We start from the raw sequence: 19453 nt of genomic DNA, 5'->3' as shown, positions 1-19453 counted from the left end.
AGACTGTTTTGTCAGTCACTGAGAATTAAATTAATATGTACAAAGAGCTGCGTGTGTTTTGGAACATTTTCTTTTCTGAAGCATGTAAAACAGAATAAATACAAATACACAAGCAAGAAAATTTCTCTGTCTTCTACTGCAGTAGCTGTGTATGTGGACTCAAATTCAAGTCCCCTGTTATCATTGTGCTTTGACCTTTTGCACCTGTACCATCTTTCTGCAGCTGAGAATGGACAATGTCTTCTGTGCTGACTGACAGTTGAGTGAAGAGGTGAGTAGTATTTTGACATCCTTGCTGAGTTTAGGATTAGAGTTAGCTGTTCATAAGGACTTTCTTTTCTAAGGTGGACACTTAATTCCTTTTTCAGGTGTTAAGAAGTAGCTGGTAGTAACACAATGCAGTTACATTCCATGAGTCCTGAAGCAGATGCATGTTAGCTGCTATTCACAAGAAACGGTTTAGAATTCTTCAGAAGGCTGAATATGTAGACTGGATCTCAGAAAAGGGTTGAATGTGAGTTGGGTCTCAACCATAAACTGATGCATCTGTAAAGCAGTCTGAAGCTATGGTATTGCTTTATTTCATGATCTGGGCTTGCTGTACTATGAAAGGTAAATTCCTAGACTTCAGGCATTTAGAATATTCTGAAGCAGCCCTGTGCACATACATACAGACTTATCTGTCTTAAGGAACCCCGAAGTGTTACACTTAGGTTGACTAATAAATACAGATTTAAAATTCTTTCCAGTATTCAGCAATGAATCTGTTGGTTTTATTGGGGAGACTAGGATTCAGTAGGATACGGTCATTTGGACACACTGCAGTCACAACAGGAAATGTGGAAGAAGGGTATAAACATAATATTAAATTGATCTATTTTCAGAGAGGCTCTATGAAGCTGTGATAAGTGATTGCTAGGTTGAAGGTACAATAAATCCAATAGTAGTGTATTGTTTGTAAAAGCTCACCTTAGCACAGAAGTGCACACAGTTAGAAGAGGCAGTTACAAGGAAAAAGATCCATCCCCTTCAAGTAAAGGGGAAAAGAGGACAAATCGGCAAATAAAATAGGACAATATATGCAGGTGTCTCTTTATATATCTATACAGCTGTAGATAGAATTCAAATTTATGTAGATATAGCAAGTTGATTTGCCTTCTTTAAAGTGGATATCTATGGTCCAGTTCAAGCTAGAGAACAGTCTAGTGTTCTGTGATATGGGAGAGAGGCAATAAGAAACTTAGAAACAGTCGGAAAAGAACCAAGGTGGCATCAGGTCTAGTCTGAGGATTCATGAGATGTCCTTATGAGCCAGCTCCCTGCCACTGTACTTGAATGCACAGTTTGATAGGAATGGGCCCAGCTTGGAAGAGCTTATGAGTCAGGCAGTTGCCCATCAGGGAACTCTTAAGTGCTCAGACCTGGGCCTGAAGTCATGGTGTGTGAACCTGTGTCACTTTTTGACTACTGGGTTCTAGGAACTCAGGCCAGCTCTCGCTGCAGAGAAAGAAGCCAACTGTCCAGGTTAAGATAACTGTGAATCCAGCAACTAAGCACCCAAAACTGAAGGACGGCTGATACAGATTTTCAGAGCAGATTGTGCTCCCTGAACATGCCATCTCCTTGAGGACAGACCTTCCATAATGCTGGCTCCCTCCTCCTCAGTGTTAATGGGAAGTTGTGCCTGCTCCAGGCATCCAGGTCTCTGCTTTGTCCTGGGGCCACATCAGGGCACTTGGGCTGTTGCTGGGCATTTGTGTTTTTGAGAACTACTTTTGAGAAGTAGTATCAGCAAATGTTGGGAACTCAGGGCAGTTTCTCCAAACAGGGAAGGGCAGCAGGTAAGGCACAAGAGCCTTACAGCAACAGGCTTGGAGAAGAATGTGACCTTACCTGAAGAAGATGCTGGGGAGATTTGGGCTCAATACTTGTAGATGTCAAGTTTGTATTCAATAATTTTTCATAGTATCTTTCAAGTCTGCTACTTGCATGACTCTTGGGGATCTTAACTTCTGTCAGGTACAAAGGAAACATTCCAATTGGTCTCTGTAAGTAAAGAGCTACTGCCGTAATCTGTTCTCAAGTTGGAGTGGTCACTGTGGGCTAAGGTGTATTCACATAATGTAACATTTCCTGCTATGTGTGTGGCAGGACATGGAAAGTCTCCACTTTCTGCACTTCTACAGGAATTCACGAGATCACCTTAATCAGAAAGCTATTCTTTAAACAATGTCTTCATATTTTCTCTTTGTCCTCTGAGAAGTCAACCTCCCTCTACACTCCTTCCCAAGAAATCCCTACCTTTCTCCTTTCCGTTGTGAAATGGTACCTTCTGGGCAGCCCACACACCGGCATTACCACTAAGAACTGCACTTCCCCATCCCTTTGGGTTAGGCTGGTAATTGGATTCATTTAATCTCCTTTTGGCGTCATGGTTTTTTACTGTATCCCAGTTCTCTGTGGACCAGATTTGAAAGATAGACAGGGATCAGAGGCTGCCAGCAGGTACAGAGTGAACTGGGCAAAGGAACAAGAAAACAAGGAGTGGCAGGGAAATGATGTGCCTTCTATGGGAGAGGAGCTAGAGACAAAAATGAGGGGAAGTAGACTGTGCTTTCTTACCCCGCAGTGTGTGGAAGGGAGACAATGTGCATCCCGATGGAAAAAAGCAGCAAAAACAGATGACTCAGAACTGACCAAAATCCAAGGGCTCCAGATCCTTTCTGAAAGCAGTGAGAGTCTGTATTTGGAGACATCTGTGGCATGCTTTTAGCTTCATTGCAGGGCTTGATTAATCGATCTGCTGGAGCTCTTCCACACTTCAGTATAGTTGAAATCCTATTTTCTGAGCCACAGTTAATTGAGGCTCTCAGTTACCTGAAGGATGAATATCTCCTCAGAGTTATGACTTCAGCACATAAGTACCACTAAGACTTTACTGTATAAATCTTTAAACACTGATGAACTAATGTCTTGGGACCAAATTTAGTACATAGAGTTCCATACACATCTAGTGTTCTGTAAATCTTCACTTCTAATGGTGTGTGATACCTCTGTGAAAATGCTGAAGCCAGATTTGCAGCATATTCATTCAATGTTGTCCATGGTTGCAAAGGTATGCTTGTTAGGTGTTTACTCACAGGGAAAATGCAAAATAAGAATTACACTTAAGCAGGTGTTATCCAAAAATGCATGTCAATTTTCACCAACACATTCTTTAATCTACTGTAATCCTTGCTAAAGCAGAAAAGCAGATACACATCTGATTCTCCCAGTCTGAAGAAAGAACAGAGTAGCTACAATGATGTGCCAATGAAAGTAATTCAAAACTAACAAGAAACAGTTATTTTTATGTAAGTACTGTTTAGGTACTAAGGATCTGAGGAAGGAGGACATTAGCAGTACAGCTCATGGACAGGGAGAGGAAAGTACCCTTTACTTCAGCTTGGCCTGCTACTCCCAGTCCTGTTGTTTAGAGAGACTAAAGTATCCTACTGTGTGTGTGTGTCTCCTTTGCACTTTTTCAAATTTAAGAGTAATTATCATATATAACGTAGGGTTATAGATCCCTAAGGCATTTCTTAGAAATATGAACATGCATGTTATAGAACTAAATATTAGTAAATATGAATTTGTAAAATAATACTGTACTGTAGCTTGCAGAAATAGCTGGGCACTATGAGTATGAAACGTGCTGCAGTAGTTCAAGTTCACCTGCAGTGGATCAGTTAGCTGTCAGAATTCATAGACTCAGAATTCATTAGGGGAATTGTCTCATGGAGGTTTTTGTTTGTGCTTTTCTTTTATTAGCACTTCAGAGTTAATTCAGAGTTTCTTGAGGAGGTCTCATTACACACATCCAGAGCATCTAAATAATTCTGCTGGATTAGAGGGAGTAAAGACAATCTATAAGAGACCTTTTTTTAAGCACAGTTTGGCTTGGTAGCAGGGAAATGGGCAGAAAGCCATTGCAAAGGAGAGCTTTGAAAAAAATGAGCCAGGCAGTGCTCAAGAACTTAATCAGGCATGAATACGACATCCACTGAGGTCTCTGCAGTGCTTGTGTGAGACAAATCTACCATTATTCCTTGGTCTACCATCAGTCCATCTTCTGATCCCTTCCCTCTTGCCTGCCAAGGCTGCATCATCTGCAAAACTGAATGTGAGTGTGGATGTGCTCCTCTTGCGCAGAGGGGTCTCACACAAAGTGGAGAAGTCTTTAAGTCCTTTCTTCTTACTTGGCCTGGTGCATCAGTTGTGTCTGTATCTTACCTCACCCTAGGTGATTATTAATATCCATTTCAGAGCTGAAATTATAAAATATTAAAGGGTAATCTTGGTGCTTTCTTGCAGCCATAAGTCAAAGTCCTACCCTGATCACAGAGTGGGACAGATTGGGACCATAATGGGTCATCTGGTCCAATCTCCCTGCTCAAGCAGGGTCATCCTAGAGCACATGGTACAGCATTGCATCCAGACAGTTCTTGAATATCTCTGGGGGGGGGAGACTCCACAGCCTCTCTGGGCAATCTGTCCAATGCTTAATCACCCACAAAGTAAAGAAATGTTTCTTCATATTCAGCTGGAACTTCATGCCTCAGTTTCTGCCCATATTCTCTTGTCCTTGCATGGAGTTACTCTTCCCCAGGTGCAGGACCCTGCATTTGTCTTGAATTTCAGGCAATTGTTCTCTGCTCATCTCTCCAACCTGTCGAGATCCTTCTGAAGGGCTGTGCAGCACTAGGGTGTATTGGCCACTCCTCTCAGCTTTGTGTCCTCTGTGAACTTGTTGCTGCAACCAGATTTCTATAGAGAAACCCAGTCCTTTATATACTTTTCCCTGTTTGGTCTGTGCTTGTTTCCTGTAGGTGGAGTGGTTCTTGGCCCCTTCATTGCCAGCAGAGTTATGCACAGTCAGGGCAGTCAGGGAAAGGACTGAGTTTTCCTTGGAGGTCCATGTGTGGTTTCCACAGACTTGCCTTCTTTTTTTTTTTTTTTTCTCAGCAAGCTGGAAAAGAAGGTCCTGCTAGAGAAAGGAGGAAAGATTTTGTGCTGGCCTAGCTCAGGCTTCCTAATAACTTTGTATTAGAGGAACTATTTCTGTTTTAACTATTTGAAATATAATTTGATGATGATGGAAAGCATTTTCAAAACTTTGAATGCAGAAGCTCCCTATTTTACCCAAAACAGCACACAGTGCAAGCAGCCTCAGTGCAAGCATGGTCATCCATGAGCACTCTCCATGCATTGTTTGCTGTCTGCTGAGACAATTGCATAGCTGGCAGCTGTGTTTCTGATTTTCAGGAAGCTGCTGCCCATCCCATTATAAGTGCCTCAGTGATGAATGTCATTTGTTTTCCTGAGGAGACTGAATAGCTCCCATATGTTCAGAGCCCTTTGGTCAGTATTACTGTCACTCCATTAAAAGTTTTGCATCACCAAGTTCAATTATCTACTTAAGGCTTTTCACAAATCTTTATTTCTTACTGAATCCAGTCTTGGCCTTCTGTTTGGATGCTTCTCCCACTAATCTCATGCTTTTCAGCTTGATTCTTTTATCATGAATTGCTGCCCAATAAAACAACACTTTTCTCCTTTATGTCCCTCTCGAGACCTTCTTGTGCAATATTGCTTACCAGCACCAAATAATTTGGTGTGGCTGGGGAATACAATGCTTAGGAAAAGCTGCAGTTTTAATTGTTCTGTAAATGCTCAACTGACTTGTAACCATTAAATTGTACAGTTCCCAGCTTGTGCAGTGATGTGCTGTGGCTTGTGATAGCCCCCCTAAATGTATCCTCCATTCCCTTTATGTCTTACTATGTCCTTTCTGTTTCATTTTGGATGAAATATTTTACAGGAGAAGCCATGATTTGTGGATTTGCTTAGTGCCTAGGACAGTGGAACCAGTTATGTTTGGGCTACCATAGATTGGCATCTGCCCTGTCTTCCTTGCTCCTAATCAGCAGGAAGTCTGTGAGGACTCTTGCAAGCATATTGTAAAAGAAAGTTTCCATCGAGGTTGGGCCCACTGGAGACATGACAGTAGACAAGGCAAAAATGGAGACTGTCAGTGCAGTGATGTTTGTCTCTTTGCAGTTGTGGTGAAAGCCACATGATTCAAAAGAACTCAACAGTGGTCATTGCAATGGGTTAACTTGTATTGTAGATGTCCAAGACCTGATCTAGATTCAGTTATTAGACTTCTAGTAGTGACTAGTGACTTCTAGTGTAGTGACTAAATATTTTGCAAACAATAAAAAAGAAACAGAAAGTAAATAGGTTTTCATTGTTTGTGATACAGAACCAGGAAAGAGAAATCTTCATTGCACAGAGGATATAGTGTGGGGCAGAACAGGACGTGGCTTGCTTCTGCGAGTCTTTGGCTTTTGTAGGGAGGTATAAGGCAACAGAAATAATTGGTGAGGGGATCCTTGGAATGAAAATGGAGGGGGAGAGGGAAGGATCCTCTTTGTATTTGATCCAACTTTGTGAACAGATGTGCAGAATTACAAGGGTGCTCCCAGCTAACAGTTCAAATACATTTAATGTAAAGCTGTAGAGAGAAGTGCAAGGACTAAGGATCACAAGTGAAAAAGTTAGGCTCAGAAAAGAGAGGAAAACCATACAATCTCTTGGCAACTTAGTAAAATCTTTACAATAGTTTTCTACTCTAGATAATGACATTACATATGACAGAAACGTCATAGAATATTCTGAGGTGGAAGGGACCCACAAGGATCCAGCTCTTAAGTGAATGGCCCATACAGGGATCAAACCCAGAACCCTGGCATTATTAGCATCATGCTCTAACCTGAGCTAATTACCTAGGTAATTACATTATTATTACATTTTACTTTGTTTCAATTATTAAATTGACCTTAACTCATGAGTTTTACTTCCCCCCACACCCTGATTCTTCTTCCCATCCCACTGGAGAGCAGTGAGTAAGTGGCTGTCTGGCACTTAGTTGCTAGATGGGTTTCAATCATGACACCTTCTTATTGCTTTCCCTGACTTCTGTACCTCTGATTTTTGACTTGTTCTTGAAATGATGTCAGAATGGAGTAATGATATGAGGATTCAGAGTCCTAAGCGTATCAGCTGTGTTGGCAAACTAACCAAGTAACATTACATTGAGAAACTCTCCTTGGTTTGCAGTGCCCTTATGCATCAATTTCTTATGGATTGTGTGGATATACACCTCCTGCATATTTCTCATATGCCACCTCCTCTGCTGTCTTGCAGGGTTTCTTGGGATTGAATTGTTAGGAGACATGAGGCAATCTCTAGTGATTATTCTTTCATCTACAAGATCACTATGTGCTTGACCTTTCTCTGTAGCATGTAATGATGGCTCAGTGTCCTGTGTAAAATGGATTCTGCCATTAGAAAATGGGGTTCAAGCACCCAAATCATATGAACTGCCAAGGCTTTGGTTGTTTGTGTGTCTGGTTAAGAGAGGTGTGAACAGATCATGGATACAGCTCTGTCCTTTTCACTTTCAATATTCCCCTGTACATATCTTCTTCATGTTTATTATTATAGTTCTGGTTTTCCTTATAGAAGTTTCTCTTATCTCCTATCAGAATGTCAGTTGCATGCTAATACTTTGTTCAGAGAGGCACTGTGTTTATAGGGCAGGGCAGGAACAGCCTCTTTCCAGATGTCATGGAGTGACTGTACATAAAGATAGTGTGGTCCTTTCCCTAGTTCATTGTGCCACGGAAGTGACAAATGCAGAGCAAGTTAAATATTGCTTGGTAAAGAGTCCAAGAAACTCAGCTTGAAAGAGTAAGTTTCTAAGAATGAAAGAGGTCAAATTCATCCTGTGGTGTAAATCTGCAAGGCTTCAGTAAAATTATGCTTATAATCACCTCATGTAATTGACTGTAGCATGGCAGACTGGTTGATCTCTACAGAAAGTGTAAAAGCTAATTGTGATGAAGCAGCTCAGTGATAAGCAAATTATGCCTTTTCAAAAACTCTTCACCAATTTCTTTCTGTATAGACAATTAGAGTTTGTTCTCATTTCCTATTGATCATGAGTAACTACCCCTCTCTAGGCTCAGCTGTTCCTTTTTGTTCTCCTCCTCTGTGCTTTGCTGTTCTGAAGCCAAATCTGAATGGATTTCAGTGGCTCTTCTGTGCTTTTTGACTTGGTATCAGGAAGTCTGACACCATAAGAAAATTATTTTACAAATGCTAGTAGTATTTGTATATATTAGTAGTTTTTGATGCTAGCTAGTAGCATCATGAAGAACTCATATGGATGAGTTCTTCAACAGGCACAATAAAAGTTCAGCGGGATAACGAGTGCAAGGTATGGTGTCTGTAAGTGTAAAATCTTTGAATTTTCTCCTCCAGTTCCCTTGCTGTAGCTCCCATCAAAGCTCAGTTTTAGACTGCAGTAAAAATTTTGGGTATTGAGACTGTAGGCAACAGCTGGAAAGGCCCAGTTTTACAATGCTGTGTTCAATTAATCTATTCCACAGTAGAATCAGAAAAGTAAGGTATAGTGCTGTTTCTTGAAAAGAGTAAACAGGTGATGTGTACTCCTTGTGGGATGACTATATTTTTCTGCTGACTTGCAACCAGTAAATTCTTTGTCAGCCTTGCTCCTGGCAAAGCCCTTGAACTTACCAACTCCCTCCTTATTGCCAATGTAATACCAGCAGCATCCCAGTTTTCAGGCAGAGCAGTGTATGTTCTTCAGGCCCATCCTGAGTCATGGAGCCCTGTAAGGTGCCACCTTTCCCCAGGACTTAAAATCTGCTGTGGTGAAAATGAGAGTCACTTCTTTCTCAGATTTATCCATTGTTACAAGTTTGTGTGCTGCCATCTGGGGGACAAGGACTTGTGACATCCTCATTTACTCTTCTCTCCCTTTCTCTCCCTCTTCCTTTCAGAGTGCTGCTGGGGTGAGTGCAGAAGAATGGCTGCGGCAGAACCTCTGACCGCCTTCTCACGATGGTACCTCTACGCCATCCACGGCTATTTCTGTGAGGTGATGTTCACAGCTGCCTGGGAGTTTGTGGTCAATTTCAACTGGAAGTTCCCCGGTGTTACCAGTGTATGGGCACTCTTCATCTATGGCACCTCCATCCTCATTGTGGAGAAGATGTATCTGTATCTCAAAGACAAGTGTAACATTTTAGTGCGCTGCTTCATTTACACACTGTGGACATACCTCTGGGAGTTCACCACTGGCCTCATCCTACGCCAGTTCAATGCCTGCCCATGGGACTATTCCCAGTTTGATTTTGACTTCATGGGCCTGATCACCCTGGAGTATGCCATCCCATGGTTTTGTGCTTCTTTCATCATGGAGCAGCTGGTGATCAGAAACACCCTGCGCTTACGATTTGATGAGACTGCCGAGCCTGGGGCCCCCACTGCGCCCGTTGCCTTGGCCAACGGCCACGTGAAGACAGATTGAGCAGGGACTTAGAGCCATACTTAGCAATCTGAGAGAGCCGAGATCTCTACTACTGACAGCCAGCTCTGGCTCTGAGGTACTGCTCCTTGCTGTATAAGATTCATAACCCCATTTTTCTAATGGGGGTGTGCATGGGATATACCAGAAAAATTGGAACCAATAGATTTTCTATGGATTTTACTCTTTGGGCTCCAAGGACCAATATCAGTTACTTGTTAGTTAGGTCATTTCTGATTTTAACTTATTACTGATGAAAGCAGTCCTTTTGCTTACACTTTAAAGTGGAGAAAGAAGAAAAAAGAAATGCTACGGTGGAAATGCATCCTAAAAAACCCCACCTAATCAGTGGATGGGCATGGACACGCCAGCTGAGTTAGTGATTGGCTTACTCCATTAGGCAATATTCAGGTGCTTGCTTGCAACCAATACCTCCCATGGGACCTGAGATGCTGCAGGAACAAGCAAAATTCATCTGCTGTTGAGGAGTACCTAAGACTGGCAATATGCTGGGGAGGTAGATGGTGTTCCCCTCACCAGGTCCCACTGGCCTCTCCCCAGGTTCTTTGTTGCACCATGAAATAATCTGGTGCTGGACATCTTGCTGAACTTACATGGATATTGTACTTTTTGAAATCTCAGTCCTGATACTTCTGATACTCAATAGAAATATTTTCTTTTTTTTTCTTCCTTCTTTTTTTTTTCTTCCTTCCTTTTTTTTTCTAAAAAGGCCTTTTTTGCCAAGTGAATTTTACCATAATCTGTGCTGTCTGAATCTTGGCAAAAGGCACAAGAAATAGTGCAAGTCTTCCCATCTCCTTTGTCCCCCCAAAGCAGATCTTGCTGCAGATTCCAGCTTCCATCTCAGCCATGCAAACCTTGTAGAGACTATATAGCCCACAAGACTTTTCTGCCTTCCTTTCCAGGGATTCCTCTGTTTCTGGTGATGTCAATGACTTAGTTTGGCTGTAGCCCATTGTATTTGAAGGTCAAAACCTTCATGTGGCTAACCCGGGATTTGGTCCTCTGGCACTGACTCCCATGTTCCTTCAGCACTGGCAAACAACAAGAAAAACAACAAAAACCAAAACACCTGTCTTTGAAAAGCATGCACTTCTTCATGCTCTGCCTGAATGAGGCTTTGAGTTAGGGCGTGAGAGCAGCAGCAGAGAGGTGGAGCAGGAGGGACTGCTGTGGCTTCACTGTAGACCTACCTGCACCAGGGACAGTTTGAAATTTAACCTATTGGGAACACTTATGGAGAACAAGGACAGCTATGGTGCAGGGAAGGTGTTTGATAGAGGCAGCCACAAGTTTGTAATTCACTCTGTCAAGTCTTGGCCTTTGAAGTTAGCAAGAAACAGAGAGCTTCCAGCTGTCAGATGTCTCACTTCTGAACTGATTTATGGGAAAGGTGTGCCAGAGTTGTCCAATAAGGCCAGAATAATTTTTCTTTCCACCACAGTCAGCAGAGCTGTACCAGTGATAATTTGGCTTGAAATGCAAATCTGTTGTAGGATTCCACTCTTATTTTGGAAATAGTTGGGCCATTTCTGTGTATGTCCCTTGCCTCTGGTAGGGGGTGCTCAGCTATGAACTTTGCTCTTGTCCTGGTGCAGCCATTCCTGAGAGGAAAAGCACTGCTGGCCCTGCAAGTAGAATTATTTCTTGGTTCTGTTCTTACAGGGCAGTGTTAATCCTTCTTTGTATTACACAGAGAGCAATTATTTTATTCCTTCCCTTCCCCTTTTCATATGGCATCCATTGCTGGCAATGGACATATGAAAACTGGTGGCAAGGAGTTAATTGAATCTGCCCTGGATATGCAATGTATCCCAAATCACTGAGAATACTTAGGTGGGTATTTAGAGTTCCCTTTTTACAGCTCATTAAATTAAAAGAGAACAAACACTGAACAGGTAGTTCTTTTGATGCTATGATGCCAGTGTTATGAAATCAGAGGAACAGTATGTAGTTTATCAGGCTTGTTGGTCTCAGGAGTATAGACCCGGGCAAAATAGTCACCTGAAACTGTACATGGAAGGAAAATAAAAGAACTTTGTTTGGGGGATAATGTAGATGAGCTCTACTGGAGCAGAACAAGAATTGCAAGGTACAGATGACAGTTGGGATCCCACCATTTTGGCCCTGGTTATGTCATGATCATCAAATGCAGTGTCTAAAGCTGGGTTGTCCTCTCACAGCATAGCTTAAATGTGGTGTTGTGCTGCCTCCTACACCACCTCCATATCATGTAAAACCCTCAGCTTTATAGAAAGATCCTTAGGATCCCTGCTTTCTCCTTAGCTGTTACAAAACTCTTTGGAAAGGTTAAAAGGAGTTAGCAATATGGTGTGGAGGACTGGCTGTCTGCAGAGCTAACCTGGTGTGCAATAGCAGTTGTGTCTGTTATTGTCTGTACTTAAGAAGGTCCCATATAAATGACATTTTATTTGTATTTTGCTGAGTGATGTGATATTTAACTGCTCAAAATATGGAAGGGTTCCCCAGCAGCATCTAGTATCCTAGGGCATTGTTCTTACTGCCTGTGTCATTGAAACAGCCATTGTAGTCTGCTTTCCACTGGTGTCTGATGTGTACCACCCAGCTACTGCATCTTCATAGAGTGGTAATTTATACCCAGAAGTGCACTTTACTTGCAGCTTGCACACCAGAAACAGAAAAGGACCTGGCAAATTCTTAAATAATTTAATTGTGTATAATACCACATACCTAATGCAGCAGGATTAGCCAGACTTCTCCTTTCTGAGCAATGTGGCTGCTGTCAAAGCTTTGTCCTTTCTGCAAAATCTCCCTTTTTTAATACATGTGATGCTTCTTATAACATCTTGCAGAACTGCCCAGAGCATGTTACCAGGATCTCAGTGGCAGCTCAGTGAGAGCTCGGGAGCTGGACTGAAGTTGAAGAGACATTTACATTAAGAAGAAAAAAAACGCACAAGGCCTAACATTTGTTTGTATGTGTATCTTCCTCAGTAGATTAAAGTTGCCTGTTTTGAGTTCACCAGCAATAAAAAAACCTTGTGATTTATCTACCTTGTCCTAACTGCAGCGAAGAGAAAGTGACCCTGATCTCTGCCTTTCTTTTCCAGGGGGTGGTGGGATATAGACTCCCCAATGTTCCAGTTTTGCATCTGTTCTCTTACTTGTCTCATGTACAGTCCATCCTAAAGGATCTCAAAGTGTGTGATAAATAAATACAGAGTCTGGTGTCCGTCACACAAGAGGCAGTTCAAGCATTACTGTGGTATCTGTTCATCCTCCAAAGATCTTGCCAGAGGGGAATGTTTGATCTACAGCAGGACCAGATGGCATTTTGGTCTTTTGTGTTATAATTGAGAGAAATTTGTACAAACATACCAGGTACTATTGCGCCTTTGGTCTGAGTGCATTTTGTAATTAAAGCAGAATAATCCAATCAAGATTTTGCTTGAGTAGTCCTATGACTATAAAAGGTAAAAAAAGACTGCAGGGCTTTAGCTGCTTTGAGAATTAGGAAGCAGGTGACTGAAGTCCTGAGTTTAGCATAGCTCTGCTGCTGACTGGTTTTCTAAAACCTGCAGAGAAAGAAAGGGGATTTCTTCACTCATGGAAACTTCTGCCCTTTCTGTAAATAAAACATGAGCTACAACTAAGATGTGAACTGAAACCAAATATTTTTCTATTTTAATTTATCCTTGGCCCTAAATACATGCAATCTGCCCTGTATTCAAGGGGGAGGCTTGCAGATCTGAGCTCTTTTCCTCCACCTCTGCCTGAAAAGGGCAGCTGAACCTCCTGAGGGGGAGAATACTCTCTTCCCCTTCCTTCCTTCCCGCACACTGGCAGCTACCAAATCTGTCTGTGGTCCATCCCCTGTTGTAGAAGGAAATTTTTCTTCCTATATGGCCTCTTACCAAACCAGGGGCTGTTAGTAATGTGTGTCACCTTGCCCAGCTGCTTTGGCACCTAAAGACCACTTTGGGTCACAGAGCTGGTAAAAACAGATGAGCATTGTCCTTGTTTGGCAAATGGCCTCCCTTTGAACCTGTCTTCTTTTACTCCTCCTGGAGAGTCCTGAGCCAGCTGCTGGGGAAGGAACATTCCTTTCCTTCCACCTTCCTTCCCAGAGAATGGAGCAAACTATGCAGCTGCTCAGGGGCCTTGGCACCACTCAACGTTTTATGCTATCACAGGTCTGTCTCCACTTGGGCACAGCAACTTTGATTTTAAGAGCTGTAAGGCTCTGAACTTCAGGCTCATCACAAGCAAGGCTTCCATAAACCTCATAGTGAATTTGTACCATGTGGAGTAGTATTTCTATTTATTATCTTCTAGGATGGCAAGGTTTTGCTCCATCAAGGGTTTGACCACTGGTCAAACCTTTGTGAACAAGAGGGGAAGTTACAGAAGCAGGTAGTGCCCCCTGCACCTGCTCTGCTTTTGCCCCTGGGCAACTAGCAGAGATGTGGAAGGAAAAGGTGCTGTTTTGACAGAAGGCCTAGGCAGGGGCTGGGGATGCACTGATTAGTTTGTGTCCAAAGGCACCACATCTTCAAATATAAAGTTGTGCTTTCCCACTGAAATCTTCCCTACTTGTGGAAACACAAATGTTTGCTTGCCCTAAAGTATATGATTGCTTGAACTTACTCTGAATTAGAAGGAGTGTTCAAAATCTCCAGTCCTCTTTCTCTCTAGGCAATTCCCGACTTACAACTTTGTGGAAAAATATGTGACCTTGGGATGTGCAAGATAATGCTCATTAAGCCAATACAGGTCTTAAAAGCCATAGAGTGCTGTTCTCCATCCTGCTGAGTTTATCATGCTGAGAAGCAGAACAGACATACCTCAGAGTGTGCTGCCATTTGGCTATACCACTTCAGGACCTGAAATAGTAGCAACACCTACTCAGGGATTCATTTTGCCTTATAAATCTACTCTTAATTCCATGCTTAAGAGGGAGAAAGAGATCCTATATAAGCTTCATCACTGCTGCTTATCTTATTTGTGCTCTTACTTGTTTAAGATTTCAGCTGTTTAACTGAGACCCTGAAGACCAAATGTGGAAGGGGACTTTTTACAGCTCTGGAGCAGGTCAGTATCACCACACAACTGCACTCTGCATTGCATGGGGTGTGTTGTGCGGCTCCAGTCCTCAGCCAGGATGGGCTTCCATTGTACAAGGACTGGGATGAGTAGAGGGGGTGATAAAAACACTGCTGATAATCATGGCAGAGCAAGGACTGGTGGTGACACTCCCAAATCATCAGGATTTAGGTTGAAAGAATCTCTTTATATTCTCTGTATCTGGCACTTCTCAGAGGTCTAAAGCAAATTGGTAGTTTTTATTCTAAGAGATGCAGACCATTTCTTTGACTCCTTACTCTGGAGTCTGGGCAGCTCACTCCTCCTACTGTAGGCACTGAATTTTCTGATATTAATGGCCTTCATTAGTTTCTCAGAAAATAGCAATTTTTAAATGGCAATCCCAAATATTTGACATCAGTTTGTATTTATGCTTTAGTCAATTTAGGAGCTAAAGACCCTTAAGTATCTGGTGATGCTGTTTGTTTGTACTGTTGTTTGGCATGTGATCCTGCTTTAATGCTATAATGCAGAAGAAAGAGAAGGAAGTACAAGCAATTTTCTCTTTAATAAAAATACATAAACATGCAGTTGAGACCATATTTATTATATAGGTGAGATATGCATATACTTATAGATGTCTGGCCTTTCAAATATGGGACACTTTCCAGTGAAGAATGTTGCTTTCCACTGTAGTTAATCACCGTTGCAACATTTCTATATTGCTATTTCAATGTGGTTCTTTATCTTAGTATTTTGAGAATGAGAATAAAAATATTTTCACATTTCACTGAAGGATCTTTGAACTGCTTTTCACAAACTAATGAAACAATTCTTGCTTCTCAAGAATTACTGAAATGGTTCAGAATTAACCCCAAATAGCTGTGATCAAGAGCTGATGAAAATGTCCTGACAGTTCCCAAAAGCTCATTTCAGACAGAGAAAAGGGAGTTTAACACTACCTTTTAATCAGGTTTCCAGATTTGTGGAGTGAGTTAATAATATTCCGACAGAGTTGGGAAACAGGGGAAGTGCTACCTGGTTTCCATCATGTGAAGCTGTCCCAGAAATGGTTGTGCATATCATGACATTGCTCTGTCTGCCCAAGTCAAAGCCAGCACGTGAAGGGACTGTCAGAGCTGATAGGCAGCCCAGTAGCTTGTGTAAAATAGGACTGATTCCCTCTGTCTGCTACATAATCCCATCTCCATCAGTAGAATACTTTTGGGTAAATATTGCTAGGGGCAACAAGCTATGTTAAAGGCTAAACTGAGGTGACCATCTGCTCTATCAGCTCGTGTTGCAGTTACTGCAGAGCTTATCTGTGATGCTGTTTCTGTTGTCAGACCACTCATCTGATAACACAGCTCCTCCTACAGCTTCTCTTTCTCCAGTACCTCCTTTGGGGTATCTTGTCCTTTTCTCTGCTTTATCTCCACTGTAAGCCTATGCTGCAGTGAGAGGTACCCAAGCTCCCCTACCCCAAGTTTGAACCCCACCTTTGGCAATTAAACAAAAATTCTGTATTAAATATTTGCTGATGAGCTGTACCTTCCATTGAAGCCCCCAACAGTTGCAGTTGTCAGTGCTTTGAAAAGCAGAAAACATTTTACATACTTGCCTTCAGGCACAAGTACAGCAGAAAGTATGAAATTACTGTTCAGTGTGTTTGCTCTATCTTCCATACAATGGTACACAATAGGTTTTCATGGCTAAATTCAGCAAAAAGCTTCTCTGGTCAATCTCTATGAGTTCTGGTGAATGTAGACTAATTCATAATTTCACCTTGTCCTTCATATAAATGTGTATACATATAGTGAGTTTGTTTAGATGCACAAACATAGCTGATGGCATACATGCATTCTAACTTCTACCAGCAAAGAAGAGCCATCCCCTGTTTAGCTGCCCACTCACTGCCACTTTCTTGAGCAGATGAAATCCAGAGAATATCCAAAATAAAGCCCACATACATATGAAGAAGATTAAGATCTAAGTTGGATGTTCTTGACCTTTCAAGCTGTGTGTCTGTGTGCTTTAGTATGGCCTCAGATGTATCAGGGGATGAAAGACTCTAATCGATGAGCAGTCAGCTCAGAGAGGGAAGTTAGGCCTAGGTTTTTCAAACATGTTTAACATATGGTGTTTAAATCAGATTAAGGCAAACATACCATACTATCCTGCTTCATCTTTATAAAAAGGGGAGTTATCACTTGGGGACCTTCTAATTCCTTTGATAGGGTTTGGCTTCCAGTCTGTATGCACTCTACTATTGCTCAGGAGAGCAGTGTGTACCCTGCTGAGTCAAACCCATCCCATCTACTCCTGTTTTTCAGCTAAGGCATCAACCAAAAGTACTGCACCCAGGCTGCTATGTTGATCCTAGGCGTCCTGTTCTGCTGCTCCATCTTTTGGCCACTGGATCTGTCTGCTGTCTCCAATCTCAGTCACATTGCAGATTGTCCAGGCCAGGCCTCGTGCTTTTGTTGTCACATTGATGTAAGCACATCCCTAACCGGATCTGTAAGTGCTAAGTTATCAGAGACAGTAAGCATTAAAAAAAGTTTCTTGAAATTTTCAAGGATAAGAGTAAACATCCCAGCTCTGTTCCACCAATGGAAGGGCTTGACCAAAATGTCCAAGAGGTACCTCTGTTGACCCCTTCCATCCAGGAAAGTGGATTTCCATCCAGGAAAGCAAATCCCTGATAAAGATTTGAGCATGCCAGCAACACCAGAGTGCATGGCTTGTGGCAGACTAGAAGCCTCCTCTGTGCAACTCCTCTTCAGGTGACACACAAGTATCCACCTTAGCCAGATGCTGGCCTTCTCTAGCAAAACAGCTTTTTAATGTCACTGGATGGTGAACTGGCTCTTCAGCAGGGTCTGATTGGAGTTAGCATGGTAATGATAACGATACTTTGGTTGACGAGTGTGATGACAAAGCACAGCTGTCCTTTGATCCTGCAATAAGGGCAGCGTGGCCCCCAGCAGTTTGCTTATGGTAGGGCTTTGTGCTGCATGACTGCTGAAAGTAGCACAAACATCTCCAAACAACAGCACAGGCTGCAGTTGTCCTGGCCACTGACCTCTGGGCATGCACCCAGCATGAAGCTTGTGGTGTTACACTGTCCCAGCAAGGCTGCTTGCAACCTTATGGCTGCTGACAAGGCCAGCAGTAAGCCTGGCCTTGACTGCTGTCATGTATGGTTCATTAAACCTTATTTCTCTGCTTTATCTTCCATTGCCCATCCTGTCCTTCCTCTCTGCCTCACTAGCTGCCTCCTGGCAAGGTCTTATTGCCTGTTAGGGCTATAGTGTTCATCTCTATTTCCTGTTTTGTATCTGGTGACTTATCCTTGCTACTTGACAATTTTTTCTTGGCTGGGGCTTCACAGCATGGTTATCTCCAGCTCTTTGTTGTCACCTCCTTACGGCCACTCCCCCCATCCTCGGGAGTCCCTGTTTAGATCAGCTGTGTCCCCAGTGTGGGCACCCCAATCCAGTTACACAGCTTTTACTGCCATCCCCTCCCCATGTCCCAGACCTCTGCCTCCCTCCTAGCTTGCCACTGTCTCACTAGACCAGCATTATTCTTGGCTTCTCTGGCATCTCTTCCTGAATGAGTTACCAACAGCTCGAACCACTGTAGTCGGGGTGGATTTCTGGCCCCCTTTTTCTTCTCATGTCCCCCACTTTTCTCATTTCTCCCTGGAAGATAGATAACAAATGGGAGAAGCAGAGACATCATTGACTTTGTCTTCTCCTCTTCCATGTTTGCCTAGCCTTTATGTTTTGCTACCTTCTCTCTGCCCCCTGAGGTCTCCCTCCTGGACTGGTGCTAGTGTTTCACATCAGTCATCCTGCACCCAAGATGTTTTCTTCAGCTGATCTGCTAGAAAATACCCTTCTCCCCATGCCAGTCTGTCTCACTAGCCCTACAAAACCCAACAAATTAAATCAGCTGTGTATCTATTTCACATATTTATGAGTGAGATACTAATCCCTGCATAGTGAAAGGGTCATATGTACAAAAGGGGAAATGAGGGCACCAGCATTAAAGGGAGAAGTGGGGGAAGGGAAGACCGAGACTGAAAGCAAGGGCAGGGCAGATGTCAAGGAGATGAGTTTACACTGTTGAAAAAAAATACAGAAAACTGAAACAAGAGCAGATCTGAGTATCATTGGCAAGCCATATTGATTGTTCTTTCCTTGCTAGTTCTATATTTAAAGCACTCTTTTCTGGTCCCTACACCAATGTCTTAAGAGCAGACACCAAGTCCTCAGAAAAACATATAAAGAAATCTAAAAAACAGGAGACACCCCTTTTCTCTGTGTCTTCTATGAAAAGAAACATCTCTCCTTCCCTTTCAGGCCCAGCGGGAAAGCTGATCTGTCAGACTGATCCATTTGCCAAGACTGTCCTCCCAGGCCTCCTTGCCAATTGTCACTGAGCAAGCAGGAAAGCTCTTCCTGGCTTCCCCAGCACAGCTCATGCGCCACGAGGTCCCAGTGGGCAAAGGATTTGCACGTGATGCCGTGACCGTGACCTCGTGAAACAGCTCCGTTTCCCATCTGTTGTGTGCTATTACCTTCCCAGGACACAAGAGCATGTGAAATGTCTGCTGGATACAGAAACCTCTCAGGTTGCAGCCATAATAAAATACCCCTCCTTAAAGCAATAGAGAAAGATTGCGTTTTTTATTGCCCTGTAAAGGATTCTGCAATGAGGGAGCTGGAGATTTGACTGAGTTGCATCCCAGTCATATTTTAACACAATACAGACAGCAGATGCTTCAAGAAGATTATGTTTCTTCATGTGCATTGAGTCTCCAGGGAGATTACATACTCAGGGTCAAGGGCTTTAAGGGGCTGGCTCTACAGCCCTGCAGGAGGATTTTTCTGTTACCAGCAAAAAATATCTGAAAAGCACAGG

General features: G+C 42.7%; 1 protein-coding gene across 6 annotated transcripts in view; it reads left to right on the top strand.

Moving 5' to 3' along the window:
• TMEM229B (transmembrane protein 229B) overlaps nt 1–19207 on the top strand; it is a 39587-nt gene extending 20380 nt beyond the window's left edge. For 3 of the 6 annotated variants that reach the window (XM_059849721.1, XM_059849719.1, XM_059849723.1), the window contains one exon: nt 8910–12681. In XM_059849721.1, coding sequence (XP_059705704.1) covers nt 8936–9439 — 504 coding nt within the window. In that variant the 5' untranslated portion in view covers nt 8910–8935 and the 3' untranslated portion in view covers nt 9440–12681. Of the gene's footprint in view, nt 1–223; nt 272–8909; nt 12682–14462; nt 14531–16854; nt 17018–18891 lie in introns of those variants that run through there. The other 3 variants (XR_009486953.1, XR_009486952.1, XM_059849720.1) reach the window with 3 other exon arrangements.
• The last annotated feature ends 246 nt before the right edge of the window (nt 19208–19453 follow it).

The sequence above is a fragment of the Haemorhous mexicanus genome, chromosome 6, assembly GCF_027477595.1.
Source record: "Haemorhous mexicanus isolate bHaeMex1 chromosome 6, bHaeMex1.pri, whole genome shotgun sequence".
Classification (NCBI taxonomy): Eukaryota; Metazoa; Chordata; class Aves; order Passeriformes; family Fringillidae; genus Haemorhous; species Haemorhous mexicanus.
Note: the sequence above shows the minus strand (reverse complement) of the source record. Positions and strands in the feature narration are given on the sequence as shown.